At 32.5% G+C, this 19,642-nt stretch overlaps 1 protein-coding gene across 2 annotated transcripts; it reads right to left on the minus strand.

Moving 5' to 3' along the window:
* Positions 1-1,166: 1,166 nt before the first annotated feature.
* Positions 1,167-16,404, minus strand: LOC102599696 (uncharacterized). 2 transcript variants are annotated; one of them, XM_006366626.2, is made up of 12 exons: positions 15,871-16,404; positions 14,686-14,937; positions 14,520-14,615; positions 13,905-14,079; positions 13,693-13,761; positions 13,500-13,600; positions 13,261-13,353; positions 11,982-12,053; positions 7,679-7,798; positions 7,535-7,585; positions 3,456-3,644; positions 1,167-1,701 (listed from the first exon to the last, which is right to left on the minus strand). In XM_006366626.2, exons 1-12 carry the CDS (start codon positions 16,246-16,248, stop codon positions 1,534-1,536), a joined length of 1,764 nt encoding a protein of 587 aa, XP_006366688.1. In that variant the 5' UTR covers positions 16,249-16,404; the 3' UTR covers positions 1,167-1,533. The 2 variants fall into 2 exon arrangements, with proteins under 2 accessions (XP_006366688.1, XP_006366689.1); XM_006366627.2 differs by lacking the exons at positions 1,167-1,701; positions 3,456-3,644 and adding an exon at positions 7,289-7,457.
* Between the last annotated feature and the right edge of the window lie 3,238 nt (positions 16,405-19,642).

Here is a 19,642-nt window from a genome sequence, read left to right on the forward strand (position 1 = left end):
TGCTCTTACTTCTATAGTTGTGGTAATCTATCCCCTCCATTTCTAAAAAGTTCTTTTTTTGGGGAGTGAGTCAAATAAGCGGAGAAATTAGTCATATTCGATATTTATATCAAATCAAATAACTTAATCTTAGTAGGACTAGTTAAAAATAATGTGAAGGTACATATTGTTTTAATCATGGTTAAGTAATAAATATTAAGTAGTAAAAAAGGTTGATATTATAGATGATCACTAACTTCGATTAATTATCACAGAAAGCCACTAAAATTATTATTTTTACAGCATGAAAATCATTCAATTTCACTTAAGAATCAGAACGTGTCACTAAACAATTTCTTTTAAACAAAACGTCATTCAAATTCAATTTGTCTAAATATCATGTAAAATATCTCTTATTTTCTTCTAGTGATTCCTATGATACGTAGGCAAAAATGAGTAACATTTTGGGTACAAAAATTAGTGATTTTTCTGATAAAAAAAACAATTTAATAACTTTAATTATAACAAAATGAAAGTTGACCGATTATTTGTTCTCTGTCCTTGGTATCTTTTTTTTTTTTTTTTTTTCAGTTTGCTTCTACTCGTTATTGTCCATGGGCTAAGGCAAATATAAATTATGCTGGTAAAACATTCATCATATCTGCATGTAAGTAATCCAAAACTATATAGTAATATTTATCTTCGATTAAAATATTTCATTCTCCCCAATGAAATTCAATTATTTTGTTTTGTGTTTTTTTTCCCAGTGACTGCAGCTTCTTTTGCCTTCAGTGCTGAACAGTCTATAATGAAGAAGCATCGTGGTCAAGATAGGTGGGACTCACCATGACTCCCATATAATCAAGAAATTAAATTTTGAGAAATAAAAAAAATTCTTATACTAATAATTATGTTGATAATATTTCTCTTAAATTTTGTAAATCTTGTTTTAGTTTGAGGAGATACCTATGCTATCCTTTTTCATTTACTTAAAACTTATTATTTTGTAACGACTCCAAAAGTGAGGAGAGCTAACTTAACCACACCCAATGTTTACATCAAACCATATGTACATTGAAGCAAGAATGCATATTCAATCATGATTTATTGATAAACATGTAATATGTATTTACAGGCTTGGTGTAAACACTGGGCAAGAGCATTATCTATTTATCTTGCATGTGGAATTAAAAGAAATGAATCGTGATCAGTAATATATAAGAACTCAGGCTTACATGCAATGAGTATAAGATGTCATTGACATACCCTATGTTCAGGGAAAAAATGGTGTTCTCTGCAGATACAAAATATGCTTCTTCCCTCATTCTTTCAAAAGGTAAATGACAACAAATAGGGTTTTCTTAATCTAAATTCATTATAAATGGCCTATGAATGGAGAAGGGAGTCATTTGATCCACTTCAGCCTAATTGGTGGCTACTGAGAAGTTTACTCGAATTGAATAAGTTAGAAAACTAAACCTTTAGTACTTTATGAAAGCATGCATAGCCCTCTCCAATTCCCGTTTTCCAATTCTTGCGTTCCTGAAGATAACCTCAAAAAGCATAACGGTAGATTGCATCAGCTGCTCCATTATCATCATTGCTGGCACCAATCACATCTGCAACAGCTTTTGCCTTCTCTGATCCATTGCTGAGAGCAACACCAAGGGAAGCCAACTCAAGCATCTCCACATCATTCTCTCCATCACCAATGGCCATTATCTGAAAATAAAAGTGGAAGAGGAGTTGGAGAAACTCTATAACTAGACTACAAAATTATAGATTGTGCACACTCATGCAGATCTAAAAATGGTATGGATAAAACGAAATTGATACAGTTTCATCACATCTCTGCCCCATCTTGAACTAGTCGTGCAAAATATGATCAATTATTCCCCCCTAGGCATTGCCCCATTAAGGATGTAGAGAAAGGAAATGTTTAATCTATAGAAACAACAGAAAGCTCCCCAGTCCAGAGGCAGATCTAGGATTTGAAGTTCATGGATTCCTACTGTAGGTTCAAGTTAATAAACAATAATAATTGGATTTACAGTCACATAAATAAAGGTATTTAGTGGATTTCTTAATACATATACAGGTTTGAGTAAAAGTTATTGGGTTCACGTCATAGTCAAAACATAGGTGTTCCACAAGGGACATAAACAGATCTTCCAATAAAAAAATGTTCCGTGATTTTGAGAGGGTTGACAATATAGATATCTCCTGCTCACTCCATATAGGCTATTTTTTTTTTTTTTGGGATAATCGTGGTGTCCAGGCCAGCTTATCATCGCTAGATTTGCACTATATTCAGTGAAAGAATGTGTCTATACCAGAGGAACACCAATTGTTCAGAAAATTATAACTTTTTATGATGACATTTTTCAATTAAGTCTATCATTTGGGAGTTCCATCCTCACTTAACCACTGTGATATTAATTTTACATTTGAAACAATTGAAAAAAAACAATAAAAATAAAATAAAATATATATATATATATATGTGTGTGTGTGTGTGTGTCTTACATGTATACAGCAATGCCCCCTGAATCTTAAGCAGCCAAAAAAAAAAAAAAATAAAATATATATATATATATTTTATTTTTTTTTTTTTTTGAGCTGCTTAAGATTCAGGGGGCATTGCTGTATACATGTAAGACACACACACACACACACACACATATATATATATATATGTGTGTGTGTGTGTGTCTTACTATGTATACAGCAATAGCCCCCTCGAATACTTAAGCAGCACAAAAAAAAAAAAAAATAAAATATATATATATATATGTGTGTGTGTGTGTCTTACTATGTATACAGCAATAGCCCCCTCGAATACTTAAGCAGCACAAAAAAAAAAAAAAAATAAAATATATATATATATATATGTGTGTGTGTGTGTCTTACATGTATACAGCAATGCCCCCTGAATCTTAAGCAGCTCAAAAAAAAAAAAAAAAAAATAAAATATATATATATATATGTGTGTGTGTGTGTGTGTGTCTTACATGTATACAGCAATGCCCCCTGAATCTTAAGCAGCTCAAAAAAAAAAAAAAAAAACTAAAAGTTATTAGCACATAAAACCCCATTTGTTCAGATATGTGAGGGTAGATTTTTTCTGGCATTCTATTGTCACAAATTCTTGGGTTAAAAATCCCATTAATGGTAACTTCTTCAGCACAGGTGTATCAGAGAGAATGAAGCATGTTTCAGGAACGAAACTGATGACACAACATTTTTGCTGAGTAAAGGATCCCAAGGCAAGTTTCAGTAAACTTAAGTGTACCGTGACGATTAAATGCTAAGAGTAACTCATAGGGAAGATAAATATTAATACTTGTGTCAAGGTATTTTATTTTATTCTTTGAGAAAAACTGTGTCAATGTAGTTCTGATTAACAATCTTCAATTCAACTGTTTTGAGATATTAGGTAATATAAGAGATTATGGAAAAAGTTTGATAGCACTCACCTCCTTAGGACTAACACCCAAATGATCAAGAAGTATCTTTACTCCACTGCCCTTAGAAGTTCCAGGAGGAACAATTTCAAGTATGTCTGGTTGAGCTTGGACAACAGAGGCATTATCTCCAATTGCCTCCGTCCAGTATGGTCTCAATGTAGAACTCACTCCCTCCACAGTATCAAAGAAGATCACCTTCTGCAAATTGACAATAAAGGATTACTTACAACCAAACCTAGAATATGGATGCTGAATGAAAAAAAATATCCCCTGCCATCTGCAGATGAAAAACTTGGAATGTAAACAAGCAAATAAAAATGGGGAGAAAGCCAAAAGTGAAATCATATATCATATCATATATCATATATAAAAGAGAACCCTAGGCCCGCCTACGTGGCGCCACCACAAACTAGAATTCTCTTTTAATTTATTTATTTCTAAAACTAGTCTTCCTCTTTCATGAAAAGTTCCTAACAAAATCAATTGGGGTGATAGACCCGCGAAGCAAAAGCTTTTTTCCTAGCATTGAACCTTACTTCAAAGACTGGAAAGCTTACAACACAGGTAATAAAGCGAAGCCTTAGGCAACTTTTTATGAAGAGTTGTGACTTTTATGAAAAATTGTGACTTTTATGAAAGGTTGTCACCTTTCTGAAGGGTTGTAACTTTTCCAAAAAGTTGTGACCTTTCCGATAAGGCACAATAAGCATTTGTTCACACTACCCTTTGTTGTCTATAAATAGAGGGATTTCCTCTCATTTTAAAACAACGAAAATTCTGATCTTCTTCTTCTTCTGCACAATTAAATATTTGTATACTTTGCTCATGCTGAATGGCACACTGACACCATTGTTTTTGTATCAATATACCAGTGAATAAAATCGTTCTGTCTTGAGAGGATCTATTCATTTAAACCCCGGGTACTAAAGGGGAATAATTTCCTTAAGGGGACATTCTACATTCAATGGGCTCGAGTTTTTCCATTCTGTTTCATTCTACTGTTACAGATCCTGGTATGTTTTTTTACAGTCATTCATTTATGCTTATGTTATTAATTATTGTTCTTGAGTATATGTTTTAAACTTCGTTGTTTATGTTTTTTGCAAAGTTATTCTTATAAGTATTTGTTAGTACAGGTTAAATAACACACGTTGATTGAGTATTCACGCAAGTTTTCTCTACTGAAATTGTTGAAGGTACGATAAAAAAATTCTTAAAGATCTATATTACCATCTCTTGAAGACAAAATTCAAATTTGGTATATGACATTGAAAGGACATAAAGACATTAAAAACCTTATCGCACCTTGATGTGCGAAGTGAACTAGGAAAAGAAGACAAGAATTAATAAACTTTTGACATGGGTTCAAGGATGTGTCGGATGACCTATAGAGGAATATGACTAGACTGGAGCCTCTTTTAATCCCAAAGACATAGATAACTACATAATCAATTATTTGCTCATATTCAATATGAAGTATGGACAAATTCTCAAATTTACTTCAAGTTGTAAATACTTTTCTTGAAGTAATAGATGAGTTTTTCGACATTGCGATTGGAATAGAAGTGTAGTACTCCATCACTCTGGTATGCTGATTTTTAAAAAACACCCAAACAAACTGAATAGTTTTGTGTAATATTTTTCCCTTTCAAGTATATATAATAAGTTGAATTGTCGTCCAATATGATACATTCTCCCTTTAATTTTTCATTTTAATAATTACTATGATACATTTAGATGGAGAACTTTAAAATGATCTATGTAAAGCAAAAGGTAGGGCTGAACTTTTCTACACATTAGAATTAGAATATTTATATATCTCAGGTTGATGTTCATTTGATTCCCCAAAAATATCAAATAGTAACATTCCTGGAATAAAAGGACAAATTCTAAAATCAAATTAAAGAGATTGATTGAAGGATAAATGATAAAATGTTATAATTATCATTTTTCTTTACAACGTAATTTTGTATGTAAGATAATAAATATAGTGTTTTAGTTTTAATGACTGATAGATTTTAAGTATTATTTTATAAAATTCCGTGATATTAAATTCCCGTGCGATATTAAAAGAGAACCCTAGGCCCACCTACGTGGCGCCACCACAATCCAAGATTCCCTTTTAATTTATTTATTTCCAAAACTAGCCTTCCCCTTTCATAAAAAGTTGTGACTTTTATGAAAAGTTGCGACTTCAATGAAGAGTTGAGACTTTTATGAAAAGTTGTGACTTTTATGAAAGGTTGCAACCTTTTCGAAGGGCTGCAACTTTTCCAAATAGTCATGACCTTTCCGATAAGGCACAATAAATATTTGTTCACATTACCCTTTGTTGTCTACAAATAGAGGGATTTCCTCTCATTTTAAAACAACGAAAATTCTGAACTACTTCATCTTCTTCTTTTGCACAATTAAACATTTTTTGCTCCTGTTGAGTGGCTCACTGGCTCACTGACACCTATGTTATAGATCCTGGTATTTATTTTTTCAGTCATTAATTTATGCTTATGTTATTAAGGATAAATGAGAAGATGTTATAATTTTCATTTTCCTTTACATTATTAATGTTCGTTACTACGTAATCTTGTATGTAAAATAATATAGTGTTTTAATTTTAATGACGGGTAGTTTTTAAGTATTATTTTATAAATTTCGTGATACTAAATTCCCGCGCGAGGCGCGGGTAATTTTACTAGTTTAAGAATAAACAGAAGAAATGAGAAAAAAGATTTAAAACACAATTGAAAGTAAGCAAAAAAGGTTGATAGAACCGTTTACCATTTAGGGAGGAGTAATTCCCCTCCCTACAAATGGAGTGTATACCATGTGTTTACTTAAAGCACCACCACTAAAAAGGGGACGAACCTCCCATCCACACCCCAACAAGGAAAAAGAAAACTAAAAAGATCATACAGTGATGCAACTGTCCCCTTTTGCCTCGACCTTGAATACACAAAATAACCATGACCATGAAAATGTCAAAAGGATAACAACCCAAATCTCAACACACCAGCAAACCGGACATCTGCATCTTCGCCAACAAGCGACCCTCAAAAGAACCATCGGTGATGCTTGAACATACTTCAGATCAAAAGAGTGACTACTCAGGTATGGCATATGTTCCACAATCTTATTCAACAACCATGGGTGATGCCTGAACATACTTCAGATCTTCCAAGCTGCTGGATAGGAGAGGTGGGAGTAAAAAGCAAAAAAAATGGTGAGGCCTAGTTCCTTCTTGCATATGGTGGTCAGTTTGGAAGGAAAGAAATAATAGATGTTTTGAGAATATTACTAATCCAATGCAGAAAGTAAAAGAAAACTGCATTAATACTTTTTATTTTGGTGTAAAGAAGAGGGTATAGATGAGGTAGAACAATTAGTAGATTTCCTAGGCTCCATGTAATTATGATTACCTTCCTTGTCAGTTTATTATGGTTGTCAGCATACCCTCATTGCTGAGGAATACAGCTTTACCTTTCTCAAAAAACACATAGTAGCTAAGTTTATCTCTTTAGGTTGTCTTTTATTTCTTATCTTCCAGATTTCTAGCTCATTACCTTTTCTTACTTTCTGCGATTACTATAATACATAAATTATCAACTTCAAAACCAATAAGAGAAAAGATTGTTTTTAAGAAAAACTGAGCTCAACTTGCATTAGTAAACAATAACCATGAATGGACTATTTCAAGCATATGGAGAGGAATTTGACATCTAGACAAACTTTGGTAGGGTAGGGGAGGCTTCACCTCCACAACATAGCAATGTGCTTACAAGACGTAAGCCACCCCCACCCAAAAACAAAATTTAAAAAGTCTATGATCGAATTTAACCAACTACCTAATCATGTGGTGCATCTGCATCCTAAGCCAGCCACCAGCTTGAAAAATAAGGACTCTTCCAGCATCTTCAGATGCAGTTTTCCTTTCAGCTTAAATGTGTAATACTAGTGCAAAGTACAATTCCCTCTCAATAATAAATGGCACATGTTCAGGGCAACACTATAAACCTACAATTAATCTCCAATACCCTTCAATACTTGGAAAGTACTAGTCATATGCTTAGCAGCTAATTTCAGCTACATACCTGTATGTCTGTCCCAGTCAATAGTTGCTCAACTGAAGGAATAATCTCGGCCTGGCAAAATAGATTAGATACGAAGCATTCAGCAACAAATCCCAATGCTTGTACAATGTCTAGCAAGATATAAAATATTGATAGGGATGGTACCTTTGGCTCATTATATATGGTATGAAGTGAATCCACAAGAGGGTGATGAAACAATGTTAAGATCCGGTCCTCACTAAATGCAGCAAGGGGAACCTTATGCTCAAGAGAGTAGAGACATGCCTGTAAATAGAAGAATGGTCAGAATCAGGTCTCATATGGACAAATAAATTTATTGAGTCCTTTTTTTATAATTTAAGTGAATCTAGTTCACAAAAATCAACACAAGAAAATGCTCAACTTCACAAAATATAAAGGACTTGAACTCCTTTAACTAACATATCAAGATTAAACACAATGGTAAGCCAGTGTTGTTATATGAAAATGATGTTGGGTTTTAATTTATATCCACGAGATGAGTGTCATACAGATGCAGATGCTAAGATGGATGTGCACACATATAATATTTGACACGAAATTACCACATCCGACAAAAGGTACAAGCAACACAAATATAGGATAAGATGAGAAAAGGTTGTCTAAGTTGGATTGATCATATCCTACGTAAACCTTCAAATGCCTTGGTCCATACTCCATAGGATTGATAGTCTGTTAGTTCAAAGTGTTAAAATTACAGGGGAAGAAGATATGTCAAATTTTGCAAACTTGTTTAAAAAGAAAAAGCAATTCACTGATATCATAAACGGACCAGGTGGACTTAAAATTACAGGAGAAAAAATTGTGTAAAACAACCTTAAATCTCTTTAAATTCATGCGAACTTAATAAAGAACAAAAAACAATACACAAAAATCATATAAATAGGCAAGACCAACTAGTTTGATTAAGATATAGTCATTGTTCGGACGCTTACCTAGTTCCGGTGTGTGCGTTAAGTCCTTTTATAATTTGAATAGATATTTGCATACAACAACATACCCAGGGTAATCCCACAAGTGGGGTCTGGGGGGTAGAGTGTGTGCAGACCTCTCATAAAGATAGAGAGTAATTTTGATAGACCCTCGGTTCAAGTAAAGCATCTCCAAGAAGTTTGAAAAAGAGAATACGGAAATGAAAGTAGTAAGAACCTAAGTTGCTCGGACTCGGGCGCGTGTATCCGAGACGGATGCGAATCCGAGAGTCGGATTCGGCAAAATTTAAATTTTAAGATTCGGGGGTGCGAATCCGAGTATGGATACGGGTGCGGGGATTCGTTAAAATTATTCAATATTATAAATAATAATAATAATAATAATAATAATAATAATAATAATAATAATAATAATAATAATAATAATAATAATAATAATAATAATAATAATAATAATAATAATAATAATAATAATAATAATAATAATAATAATAATAATAATAATAATAATAATAATAATAATAATAATAATAATAATAATAATAATAATAATAATAATAATAATAATAATAATAATAATAATAATAATAATAATAATAATAATAATAATAATAATAATAATAATAATAATAATAATAATAATAATAATAATAATAATAATAATAATAATAATAATAATAATAATAATAATAATAATAATAATAATAATAATAATAATAATAATAATAATAATAATAATAATAATAATAATAATAATAATAATAATAATAATAATAATAATAATAATAATAATAATAATAATAATAATAATAATAATAATAATAAATATCTTGTAAAATGCTATACTTAAAAGGATATCAATTATAGATATATAAATTTAAAAGTATAAATTAATTACTTGTTACTAATTAATTTTAAAAAAATTATAATTATTTTTATTTATTATAAAAAAGAAATAATCATTTATATATATATATATAGCCTATTAAATTAGATAGTAGTACATATATATAGCCTATTAAATCATTTATATATTATATATATAGCCTATTAAATTAGATAGTAGTACATATATATAGCCTATTAAATCATTTATATATTATATATATAGCCTATTAAATTAGATAGTAGTACATATATATAGCCTATTAAATCATTTATATATTATATATATAGCCTATTAAATTAGATAGTAGTACATATATATAGCCTATTAAATCATTTATATATTATATATATAGCCTATTAAATTAGATAGTAGTACAATTAATTAAAGTTCTGACGTGTTCTGACGTGCTGCCCTTTCTTCTCCCAAGAATGCCTTTTCTTCTCCCAAGAAACCCTAGCCTTCTTTTTTCCTTTTCAAGAAAAAAGCTCTCTTCTTTTTCAAGAAAAAAACTTTGAATTATTTGTTCTTTTTTCCATCCATGAAATTATCTCTTCTTCCCCATTTTTTTTCTCGGCTTTGGTCAAAGTATCCGGATCGGATTGACCGAATCCGACACGCACCCCGCACCCGCGCCCGCACCAGTGTCGCGTCGAGACGGGTTCGGCCGCAAAAATGAAGAGTCCGCGCAACATAGGTAAGAACGGAATATAGCGTTATGAAAAGCAATACATAGCATACAGAAAAGAACAATAACAACAACGAACTAGTGTGATAACCGAAGCACAGGAAACACAAATAATAACAATAATCGATGAACAAGAAACTACGTGAATAGTGCTAAAAATACTGGTAAGAGAGTAAGTACCGATACCACCACCTATCCTACCCAGCCGAAAAGCGAGAGAATTACTAACTAACCTTTTATTCCAATTAGCAACCTACAAAACCTCTAATTTAAGGACATGTCCTCGGAAAGCTCAAGATGCACATGTCATGTCTAATCACCTCCCCCAATATTTCTTCAGCCTACATCTACCTCTCCGAACACCCACCACTATCAACCTCTCACACCTCCTCACTGAGGCATCTACGCTTTTTCTCTTTACATGTCCAGACCATCTTAACCTCGCTTCCTTCATCTTGTCCACCACGGAGACCACTCTCACTTTGTCTCGGATATCTTTATTCATAATCTTATATCTCCTAGTATACCCACACATCCACATTAACATCCTCATCTCCGCAACTTTCATCTTCTAAACATGAGAGTTCTTGACTGGCAACACTCCGCTCCTTACAACATAGTCAATCTATCCACCACTCTATAGAACTTATATTTAAGTTTAGGTGGTATCTTCTTTTCACACAAGACTAATTAGACGAGCCTTCATTTCGCCCACCCGCCCCAATACGATGAGTGATATCATCGTCAATGTCCCCATTACCTTGAATTAAGGACCCATGATACTTGAAACATCCTCTCTCGGGGATGACCTGGGTATCAAGCCTCACTTCCACACAAACCTCATGGTTGCATCACTAAACTTGCACTCCAAGTAATTAATCTTGGTTCTGCTCACCCTGAACCCTTTAGACTTTAGGGTTTGCCTTCTAACTTCTAGCTTAGTATTAACTCCATCACGAGTCTCGTCAATAAACACTATGTCATCAGTGAATAACATACACCAAGGCACGTCACTATGGATATGTCGTTGAATAGACATTTGTATGTCAGGGAAAAAAAGTATGAGATGCAGAAGGCTCTAACTTTAGAGAATCCTAATTTTGTTTGAAAACACACATTATTGAGTACCATGATGAAATTAGTGAAATGATGTGGAAGATTCATATAGCTTATTCCAATTAATCTGAAATTAAGGAGTAGTTGTAGTAGTTGTAGTACAAGGTGTCTCTGATCTTCCATCGAAACATTTGTGATTCCTTTCCTTCCATATTATCCACAGTACGGACATTAGAGTTGTGATATTTTTATCTTTTTATAATCATGGTGTCTGTGCTAGGTCGTACGAGCCTTGACTAATTCCACAAGGTACCTGATATATCCCACCAACACAAGTAAGGAAAGGTAGGTACTCTAAGAGTCATATTTGATGGTGGTGTGGTGTCTAGGCCAACTAGCGCACACTTTAATTATTCCACCTGGTACTTGCTACCTCCCGCTAGCATAGATACCAAAAAACTTTGTCTATCCAGGCTTAGGCAAATGAAAAGAAGTTACCTAGTATTATTTTTTTTGCCAGATTGTCTTGAACCCACTTAATTGACCAGTAGGCGCATCTTGATGCACTCTTTGAAGTTATGTATTTTATTTAAAAAGAAGAGAACCAATAAACTGACACGTGAAATATATGAATTACATCCTTCCATTTGAATTGACTCCTAGTAGATCACAACATTTTGCGGTGCAATTATATCTTTTAATCAAAGAGATTGAATAATGATATGTGAGTAATGGACAAAATAGATGTTGTATAAGATGTTGCCTACCATAAAATAGAATATACAAACATGATCCGAAAGAACAAGAAGAATAATATTGTAAACCAATGAAAGGGAACTAAGGCTGACACAAGCAAAGGAAAATTACCTCTCTACACACAACTGGATCCAAGTTTGTTCGAGAAATTTCCCTGCCTTGTCTGCCATAAACAAGCAACCCCTAGCATTGGGAAAAAATAGAAAAGTGAAAGCTATTAAATGGCCGATCAAATGACATAATTACTCCTTTTAGCCCAAACTAATGACCAACTTTATATTTTGGGATGTTCCAAAATGTGTCCTTTTTCCTGAGAACCTTTCTTTTTATTGACTGATCAGTTCTAACTCAATATCTTATAACCAAGAAAATTTAAATGGGGACAACTTTTAACTTAAAAATGCGAACATTCTTCAAAAAAAGTGAACTTCATCTCCATTCCTTTTGAGAAGGGGTTGTTTTTTAAAAAGAGGAACTTCATCTCCATTTTAAACCACAATATATTCAAATATAATAAATTCTAGGTCTAATTAATACGCTTACCAATAAAAGTAGGAGTATCAGTTTACTTCATACTTGTTTATTTCATTTTGGTTTAAAAGAAAACAACAGGACATAAGAATAGAGATGTCCAAACTCCAATAAGCTTATCCTTCTAATTCTCCATCTTAGGCAATTCTTTTTCTTTGATAAGCTTTCAACCTCCTTGTATTTTCAACTCCATGCCTTTCAGGCATTCATCACTTCATCCTCCTCTCTCTAAAAATAATCATTTAAATTGTTTCAGAAATTTCAGCATTTCCAAGAAAAATGAAAAAGATTGTATAAATCAACTTCATAAACTTCTTATTAATTTAATCACCAAATCATTAATTCTCATTCAACTCTCCCCAATTTAACTCACAACACTAACAGACCATTTGATGTCAACATGCCGTGATACAGCTGCTGAAATAAACTGAATAAATCAGGCTGTAGAAAAGAATTTGTCAAGCAGTTGTTTCCTAAGTATATGATTGTCCTTAATAACATCATCAGATATGGTTCACAAATAGGCTACTCCCTTTATCTCTTATTGCTCCACTTTCCATTTTCTGTAGTCCCAAAATGGTTACATTTGTTTCCGAACTATCATTCAATATACAAGCTTATTTACAACACATGAAGAACTTCCACTTCTACTTTTTTGGGAGGGGTGGGGGTGGTAAGTGATCAACAAAAATCCCTAGTTTTGGGAGGATGTACAAGACGTTATGATTATCTTAAATGAATCTCTATATAATTCTGAAAGTGAATCTCGATTACCCATATCCAATTGTACATATTGAATGGCTCGAAAGATTACACAAAAGATCCTATTAGCTAGGGATAGAAATGGAATAAGTTAAACCTGCACAAATACTCCTGGAGAAACCTCTGAAACAATGCCGTCTTTTCCAGCTAAACCTACACTCTTGAGCACAGTAATGGCAGCAGAACGAGTCTGTTCGCCAAGAAAAATACAAAGCTTAAGATAATTGAACAGAAGCAGGAAAAAAACACAGTATATCGCATCAAGAGATACTATTATATCTAAAGGAAATCAGAGAAACTAGGCAGGATATAGGGAAAAAAGTAGTTTGTCCTCACTTTTCCAGTAGCTATGACCACTTTTACACCCCTAGAAGTGGCCTCTCTAAGAGCTTCAGCAGTTGCTGAACTAATCTGACTTTTGCTGTTCAGGAGGGTACCTAGCACCAACAATGAAAAGAAAACAACGAGATAATAAACAGGTGAAACAGATTAAACGAACCAATTCTAAGCATCATACTTGTTTCCTTACCATCCATATCACAGAAGATGTAGCTAAACTTTGGTCTGTAAAATCGTAGACTCCCTTCTTTCTTCCTGTCTTTACACAGTTGACAAGTAAGATTAACTCTTCAATCCCATTAATCAGGAATGTAAACTTACAATACAGAATAATAACATAACTAGAAGAGAATAATTGAACAAAGAAGGCCACAATCTTTTAGTTCTTATTTGGTACATTACCAATGTTCTCCAAAGGAGAACTTCCAGCAGCCTCAGCATCATATGCGCTCTGAATTAATCCTTTTCCCTTCCACCCAAGACTTTTTAAAAGGAGCTCCTCTTCTTTCTCCATTTCAGCTTCAGCTTCATCACTAATCTCATGATCGAACCCCAAAAGATGTAGCAAACCATGAACCTGCAGGGGTGACAAACAACGATGGTCTCATTTGTAAGACAACATCAAATTCTAGTGCAGTTGGTGACTTGGTTCAAACTACTGTCATCCTTCCTACTTCAGGACAATGACAATCCAAAAGGCTTTAAATCTATAACCATATGACCACATGAAAGAAACTCCATAAAAAGTGAACAACCAGAATAAATGAGTGATAGAAACTATGCATGTCCATATTTGATGAACACTAATGGATGGACTACCTAGTATAAAAATTGTCAAGGGTACTAGATGTGGAAAATATTATTGACATCCAAATTTGAGGATCAGCCTTTCTTTCAGGGACAATATTCAGAGACAACCACAGATTGCACCATAAATTACGCACAGGAATGAGTCATAAAGATATATTGGATTTAACAGAAGTATATAGAGATTGTTCAAAAGTATGTGAAACCTACCAGTAAGATGCGTATCTCATCCAGTAAACTATGTCCCCTTTCCTCTGCTTGCCTTGCTGCTGTCTCCACCGAAATCACAATGTCTCCCAGCATTAACTGTTGAACATGGACCTAGTCAGCTTTGTTACATGAAGCGTGACATGTGAATAATGAAGCATTTTCTTACAATTGGCAGCTCAAGTTCAGGTATATGTTGTGACATTGAAAGGACATCAGTAGGGCTATCCACATCTCTCCAGTCCTTATTAAGTTCGCAGATGAACTCATCGTTGCAAAGCAAGACTGACAATTCAACACTTTCAAAGCAACCAACGTCATTAATTGCTCTATCCCTCGTTTGATAGTCTGAATCTTTCAAATTATCAAATGCAAATTTCATAGCCATTGGAACATTAAGACGAAGCATTTCAGAAATATCCTGCAGTGCCAGAATTGGGAATGAATAAAATAGAACGAAATGAACTTACAAACTAGAGTCACTGCAAAGTAGTGCCTGAAACTTTCTTGATAGAATTTTTTGTTTGGAAATTTTCAGCTAGCTCAAGAGGAGGCTGTTTAGTATACTTAAAATGCACATATCTTCCTGCCTATTTTACTGGTTTTGGCATTTTTGATACTGAAGATCTTGAAAAATCAATAGCTATTATCCGCTAAGGACTAATTTCTTGGTCATATCTCTTCTCTGGCTCATGAAACTCGTTTTGACATTCTAAACAAAAAGTAGAAATTCTTCCCAGAGAAAAATGACTTAGCCAAGAAGTTCAAACATTGCTCATGCACATGATTCTCAGTTTATTTCCCTGGTTAGCACTTTGTTTTAGAAGGCAGCCTTCACTTCACAAATTTTGTGATAAATCCTTATCCACAGAAATGCATGAGGAACATAAAATGGTCAATAGGTGCCCAAAATGTGCATATATTTGAGTTGCACATGCTTTTCCTGTTGCCATTTGCACTTGAAGTCGTTTGGTAGCTGATTAGATTTATACATGTATCAGTAATATAGGGATTTATTATGAGTGAATCTATGTATTATTTTATGCATGTATTAGTTATGCAGGAATTAGTTATTCTACCTTCTAATACATATTTTCTCTCGTAACTTATACATATATTAATTATGGGGGTTTCCAAATTGTCAACCAATCAACTATTAATTTTATCCATAAATTACTTATTTCCTATCTACCTACCCAAGGTTGTACAAGTTATACGAAAATCAAAACATGAAATAATTTGTTTCTTATACAGCTACCAAACAACACCTAAAGTTCAAAACTTTACACATTGCAATAAAATGTCACACGAATCAAAATTAGTGTATATCAGAAAGCAAACTAAGGTATATTACCACAATTTCAGGATCATCGGGCAATTGCTCTTCAATGCAAATGTTTACACTAAGTTCCAACTCTTTCTCTTTCTTCTTCAACGGCCTTTTCCGAGACTTCCTATACTCTCTCTGAGAAGCAAACACGTTGCCACTCCATCCTGCAACACTCCATCTCCTGTCCTCTTTGCAATTCAATCCATAATGAAACTTCCGACCAATAATTGACAAAGATTTGCCGAAGGAAATATGAGCCACCGTAGGTGACGGAGGGAGAATGAAGTGCGAGTTCGTGGAGACAATCATGGCGGACGCGGCGGTAGGATGGAAAGAGCGTGGAAGAACACGCGCCGCCATGGCGAGTGGTGGAGGAGGAGTCCTGCTGAGACGAGAAAGCATTCGAATAGAAAAATGTATGGAAATAGTTGGTACTATTTATTTACTTGGGGATATTTTACTTTAAACGTATCGCTCGATTGAGTGGCTATTTTTTACTGGAATGAGAGCGACCCGTTGGCGCTGCACGGAGAGTTGAAATTTAGCATGAAGTGTCGGTGTCTTGATTAGTTTATGACTTTTTTATATATATGATTTGATTTGGGCGATAACGACGGTTGATGGTTTGGATAAAAATTGAAATTTGAATTAACCTGATTAAATAAATTTATTTTTATTTGGTTTGATTTGAAATTTTTTAAAAATTGATGATATTTATTTTGATTTTGTTTGAGAAAATTGAACTGATAAATTATATATATAAATAATATATTAGTTTTATGTATAATTTTTCATGCAAAGTGCAATATTCTAATAAAAATGAGTTAGGTGTGATGTGTCTCTTTTATGAGTAAATTTTATGAATAGCAAAGATAAAAAGTTATATTAGTGTTCCATAGCTACAATTTTGATATTTACACTCTATAGTCAAAATATGTTTGTTATGGAGCATTTAATTTGTATAAGTGCGGTGATTTGTATAAATCGGGCACTAATTCGTCTGTATCTATGAAAATTGTGTTTGTATATGTATATGACATATGTTTTAGGCTAGAGTGGCTAGCGACATTGGGAGAGACAGGAGAGAAGTGAGCGAGAGAGGATGGAGAGTGGAGAGAGGTGAATTGTATATGTATATGTATTAATGATTGTGTTTGTATATCTGTATAAAATTTGAATTCGTATACAATTAAATCTAGTTAAAACATTTGTATTTGAGTATCAAATCCCTCTCGCTTTATATGTGTATTTTGTATAATTTGTGTTTGTATAAAGCGACAGAAAGAAAGCCAAAAGAGAACTGGGTACGGAAGATTTGTATTTGTATAATTATAAGTGTATAGGACTGAGAGTTATGTATTTGTATTTATATATACAGTCTCTCTCGCTTTATACAAACACAACACAAATTATATATTTGTGTGTTGTATAAAGTGAAAGAGGCAAGGGAGAGATGGCTGAAAAAGAGGAGAGTGGCGAGCGAGATTCCAGAGAGAGGGGAGAGAGGCAAATGACAAGAAGTTTGTTGCGAATTGGAATTAAATAAAATTATAGCTAGAACATTTATTTTGAATTAATAGTTTGTTATAATGCACAATTTTTCCTTCTTTATTTGTGCAACAATATCGATAGTTTATGCATTATTTAGTAAATTTATGTTGTTTAGTATATTAGATTAGCTAACAATATAGGTAGGAAATTAAATATAATTGAAATCGTGGTGTAAGAATTATAAGATCCAAAATAGCATAAAGACAATTCATTTTCTTTTGAATTAACTGTTTTGTTTTTATGAATGAATCATTTTTTTATTAATTAATAATAACTGAATAATCGAACCAAACTCAACCAAAATTAATAATAATCAAATCGATAAGTATATATTATATTTAATTTTAATAATTTTAAAATCAATTAAATTAGTTATATTTTACTTTTTGCCCAAACAAATGTGTTTTACTGCATTTGTTTTACGGAGCAAGTTTAAGAACTTAAGGACCGTTTGGTTACTGTATAAGTTACATTTTATTCATGTATAAAAAGTTGCATTAGTTTTACTTTGTTTGGTAGAAGTTTTATGTAGAAAAGTCAACACAACTTATATCATATTTGGTTGGTAGGATTTCAATGTTATATAAAAGTTATTCATGTAATAATTTCATATGGTGTTTAGTTGTATTTTTTGTAATCCTACATAATGAATATCAACATAACTTACGAAGGAATATATGTATAAGTTATGCAGGTATTAGCTAACATGTATTAAAACAGTAATCTACACATTAATCCTTATTGCTTTATTTTAAATTTGTTTATTGAAAAGTTTTCCTAACTTTTTTTTTTTTTTTAATACACGAAGAACCTTTTTTTTTTTTGTTTTCTTGAAATGCAAATGTAATAATATTACAAATTGGATTGTATATATTTTGTTGGCGCATATACTAATCATATATTAGTGTTATATATTATTAAATATATTCTACATATTTAATTAACATGTATTATTATTTTGTTTGGGATGTGAATTTATACATTATTCGTATATTTGGTATATGAGAAATGTATAAACAATATATACAACATATTGATAGAATATTTACATTATATGAAATAGTATATTATAATGTCCTTTAAATGTATTAATCGTGTTTTATTTTTATAAGTTATAAACATTAAAAAAAATAGCAAAATGAAAAGAAAAAGAAAAAGCGAAGTCCCAATTAAGTATAGAGGGAGAATTTTTCTTTTCTTTACTTTTTATTCAAAAAGAGGGAGAATATATACTATTTGCTTACTTGTTTATTTGTAAATAATATATATTGATTTACAACAAATTCAATAGTTAAATAGTTAATAATTTATGTTCATGATCTCTACATAACTAATAACCGCATAACTAATACTCGCATAACTAAACCCTGCATAACTAATACTTGGATAACTAAATCACTCATAACTAATACCTGGATAACTCTAACCAGTAACCAAAAGTCCGCTTAGTGGTCATCTATTGACTAAATTAACAAATTGTTGGCCAACTAGCTAAAAATAATTTAATTTTAGAATATATATATATATATATATTTTTAAAAGTGTTTCTATGTGTGAGAATAAATTTGTCATGCCCCCAGTCTACACCTTTGACGTGTCCGACACTCGAGAACCATTTCTGATCCCCAAGCGAATTCTTGACATGGCTAACTATAACTCACATGACTCTAAAAGATACGCGGAAGCTAAAATAGATGAGCATTTAGACATTCAAGAAAAGTTCTAAAACACCGTCTTGAAAATACTTAACATAATTCGTAAGTTAAATCAACATCTTGAGGAAAAATGAAAATCATATGGTTATGTCCGTATATGAAGCCTTTAACAATTCAAGATAGATGTCGGGACAAGACCCATGACACCTCAAATGATACTAAAACTGAAATGGAAATGGAGTCTCCCAGAAGCAAGGAGGCTTCACCAATTACTGTCTATGAGTGTAAGGTGATCTCAACGAAGCGTCTGTTGATGATCCTAAACACCTGTATCTGCATCATAACAAGATGTAAGTCGAATGACATCAGTACATTGAATGTACAAGCATGTAAGGAGAATTGAAAGGCATAGATAATTGAAATGATAAGACCGAAAGGATTCTCACCTCAACTCAACTCAACTCAATACAAAAGTAATGACAAAAAATGAAATGTTTAAAGCTTCAAAATTAAGAGATACTAACTCAAGGGTGTATATAAAATACAATAAGTTATTAGTTACTCTTATTTGAGAGATTCTCTAACCGACA

Source organism: Solanum tuberosum, unplaced genomic scaffold, assembly GCF_000226075.1.
Source record: "Solanum tuberosum cultivar DM 1-3 516 R44 unplaced genomic scaffold, SolTub_3.0 scf00643, whole genome shotgun sequence".
Taxonomy (NCBI): Eukaryota; Viridiplantae; Streptophyta; class Magnoliopsida; order Solanales; family Solanaceae; genus Solanum; species Solanum tuberosum.

What these genes read in the sequence shown, in the direction of transcription:
- LOC102599696 (XM_006366626.2), bottom strand. Translation starts at nt 16,248, where the DNA reads ATGCTTTCTCGTCTCAGCAGGACTCCTCCTCCACCACTCGCCATGGCG. An exon ending in CATCTTCTGTGATATGGATG is followed by an intron (nt 13,601 to 13,692) that starts GTAAGGAAACAA and finishes TGTTGGTGCTAG; the next exon opens with GTACCCTCCTGAACAGCAAA. An exon ending in TGACTGGGACAGACATACAG is followed by an intron (nt 3,645 to 7,534) that starts GTATGTAGCTGA and finishes GTCAATTTGCAG; the next exon opens with AAGGTGATCTTCTTTGATAC.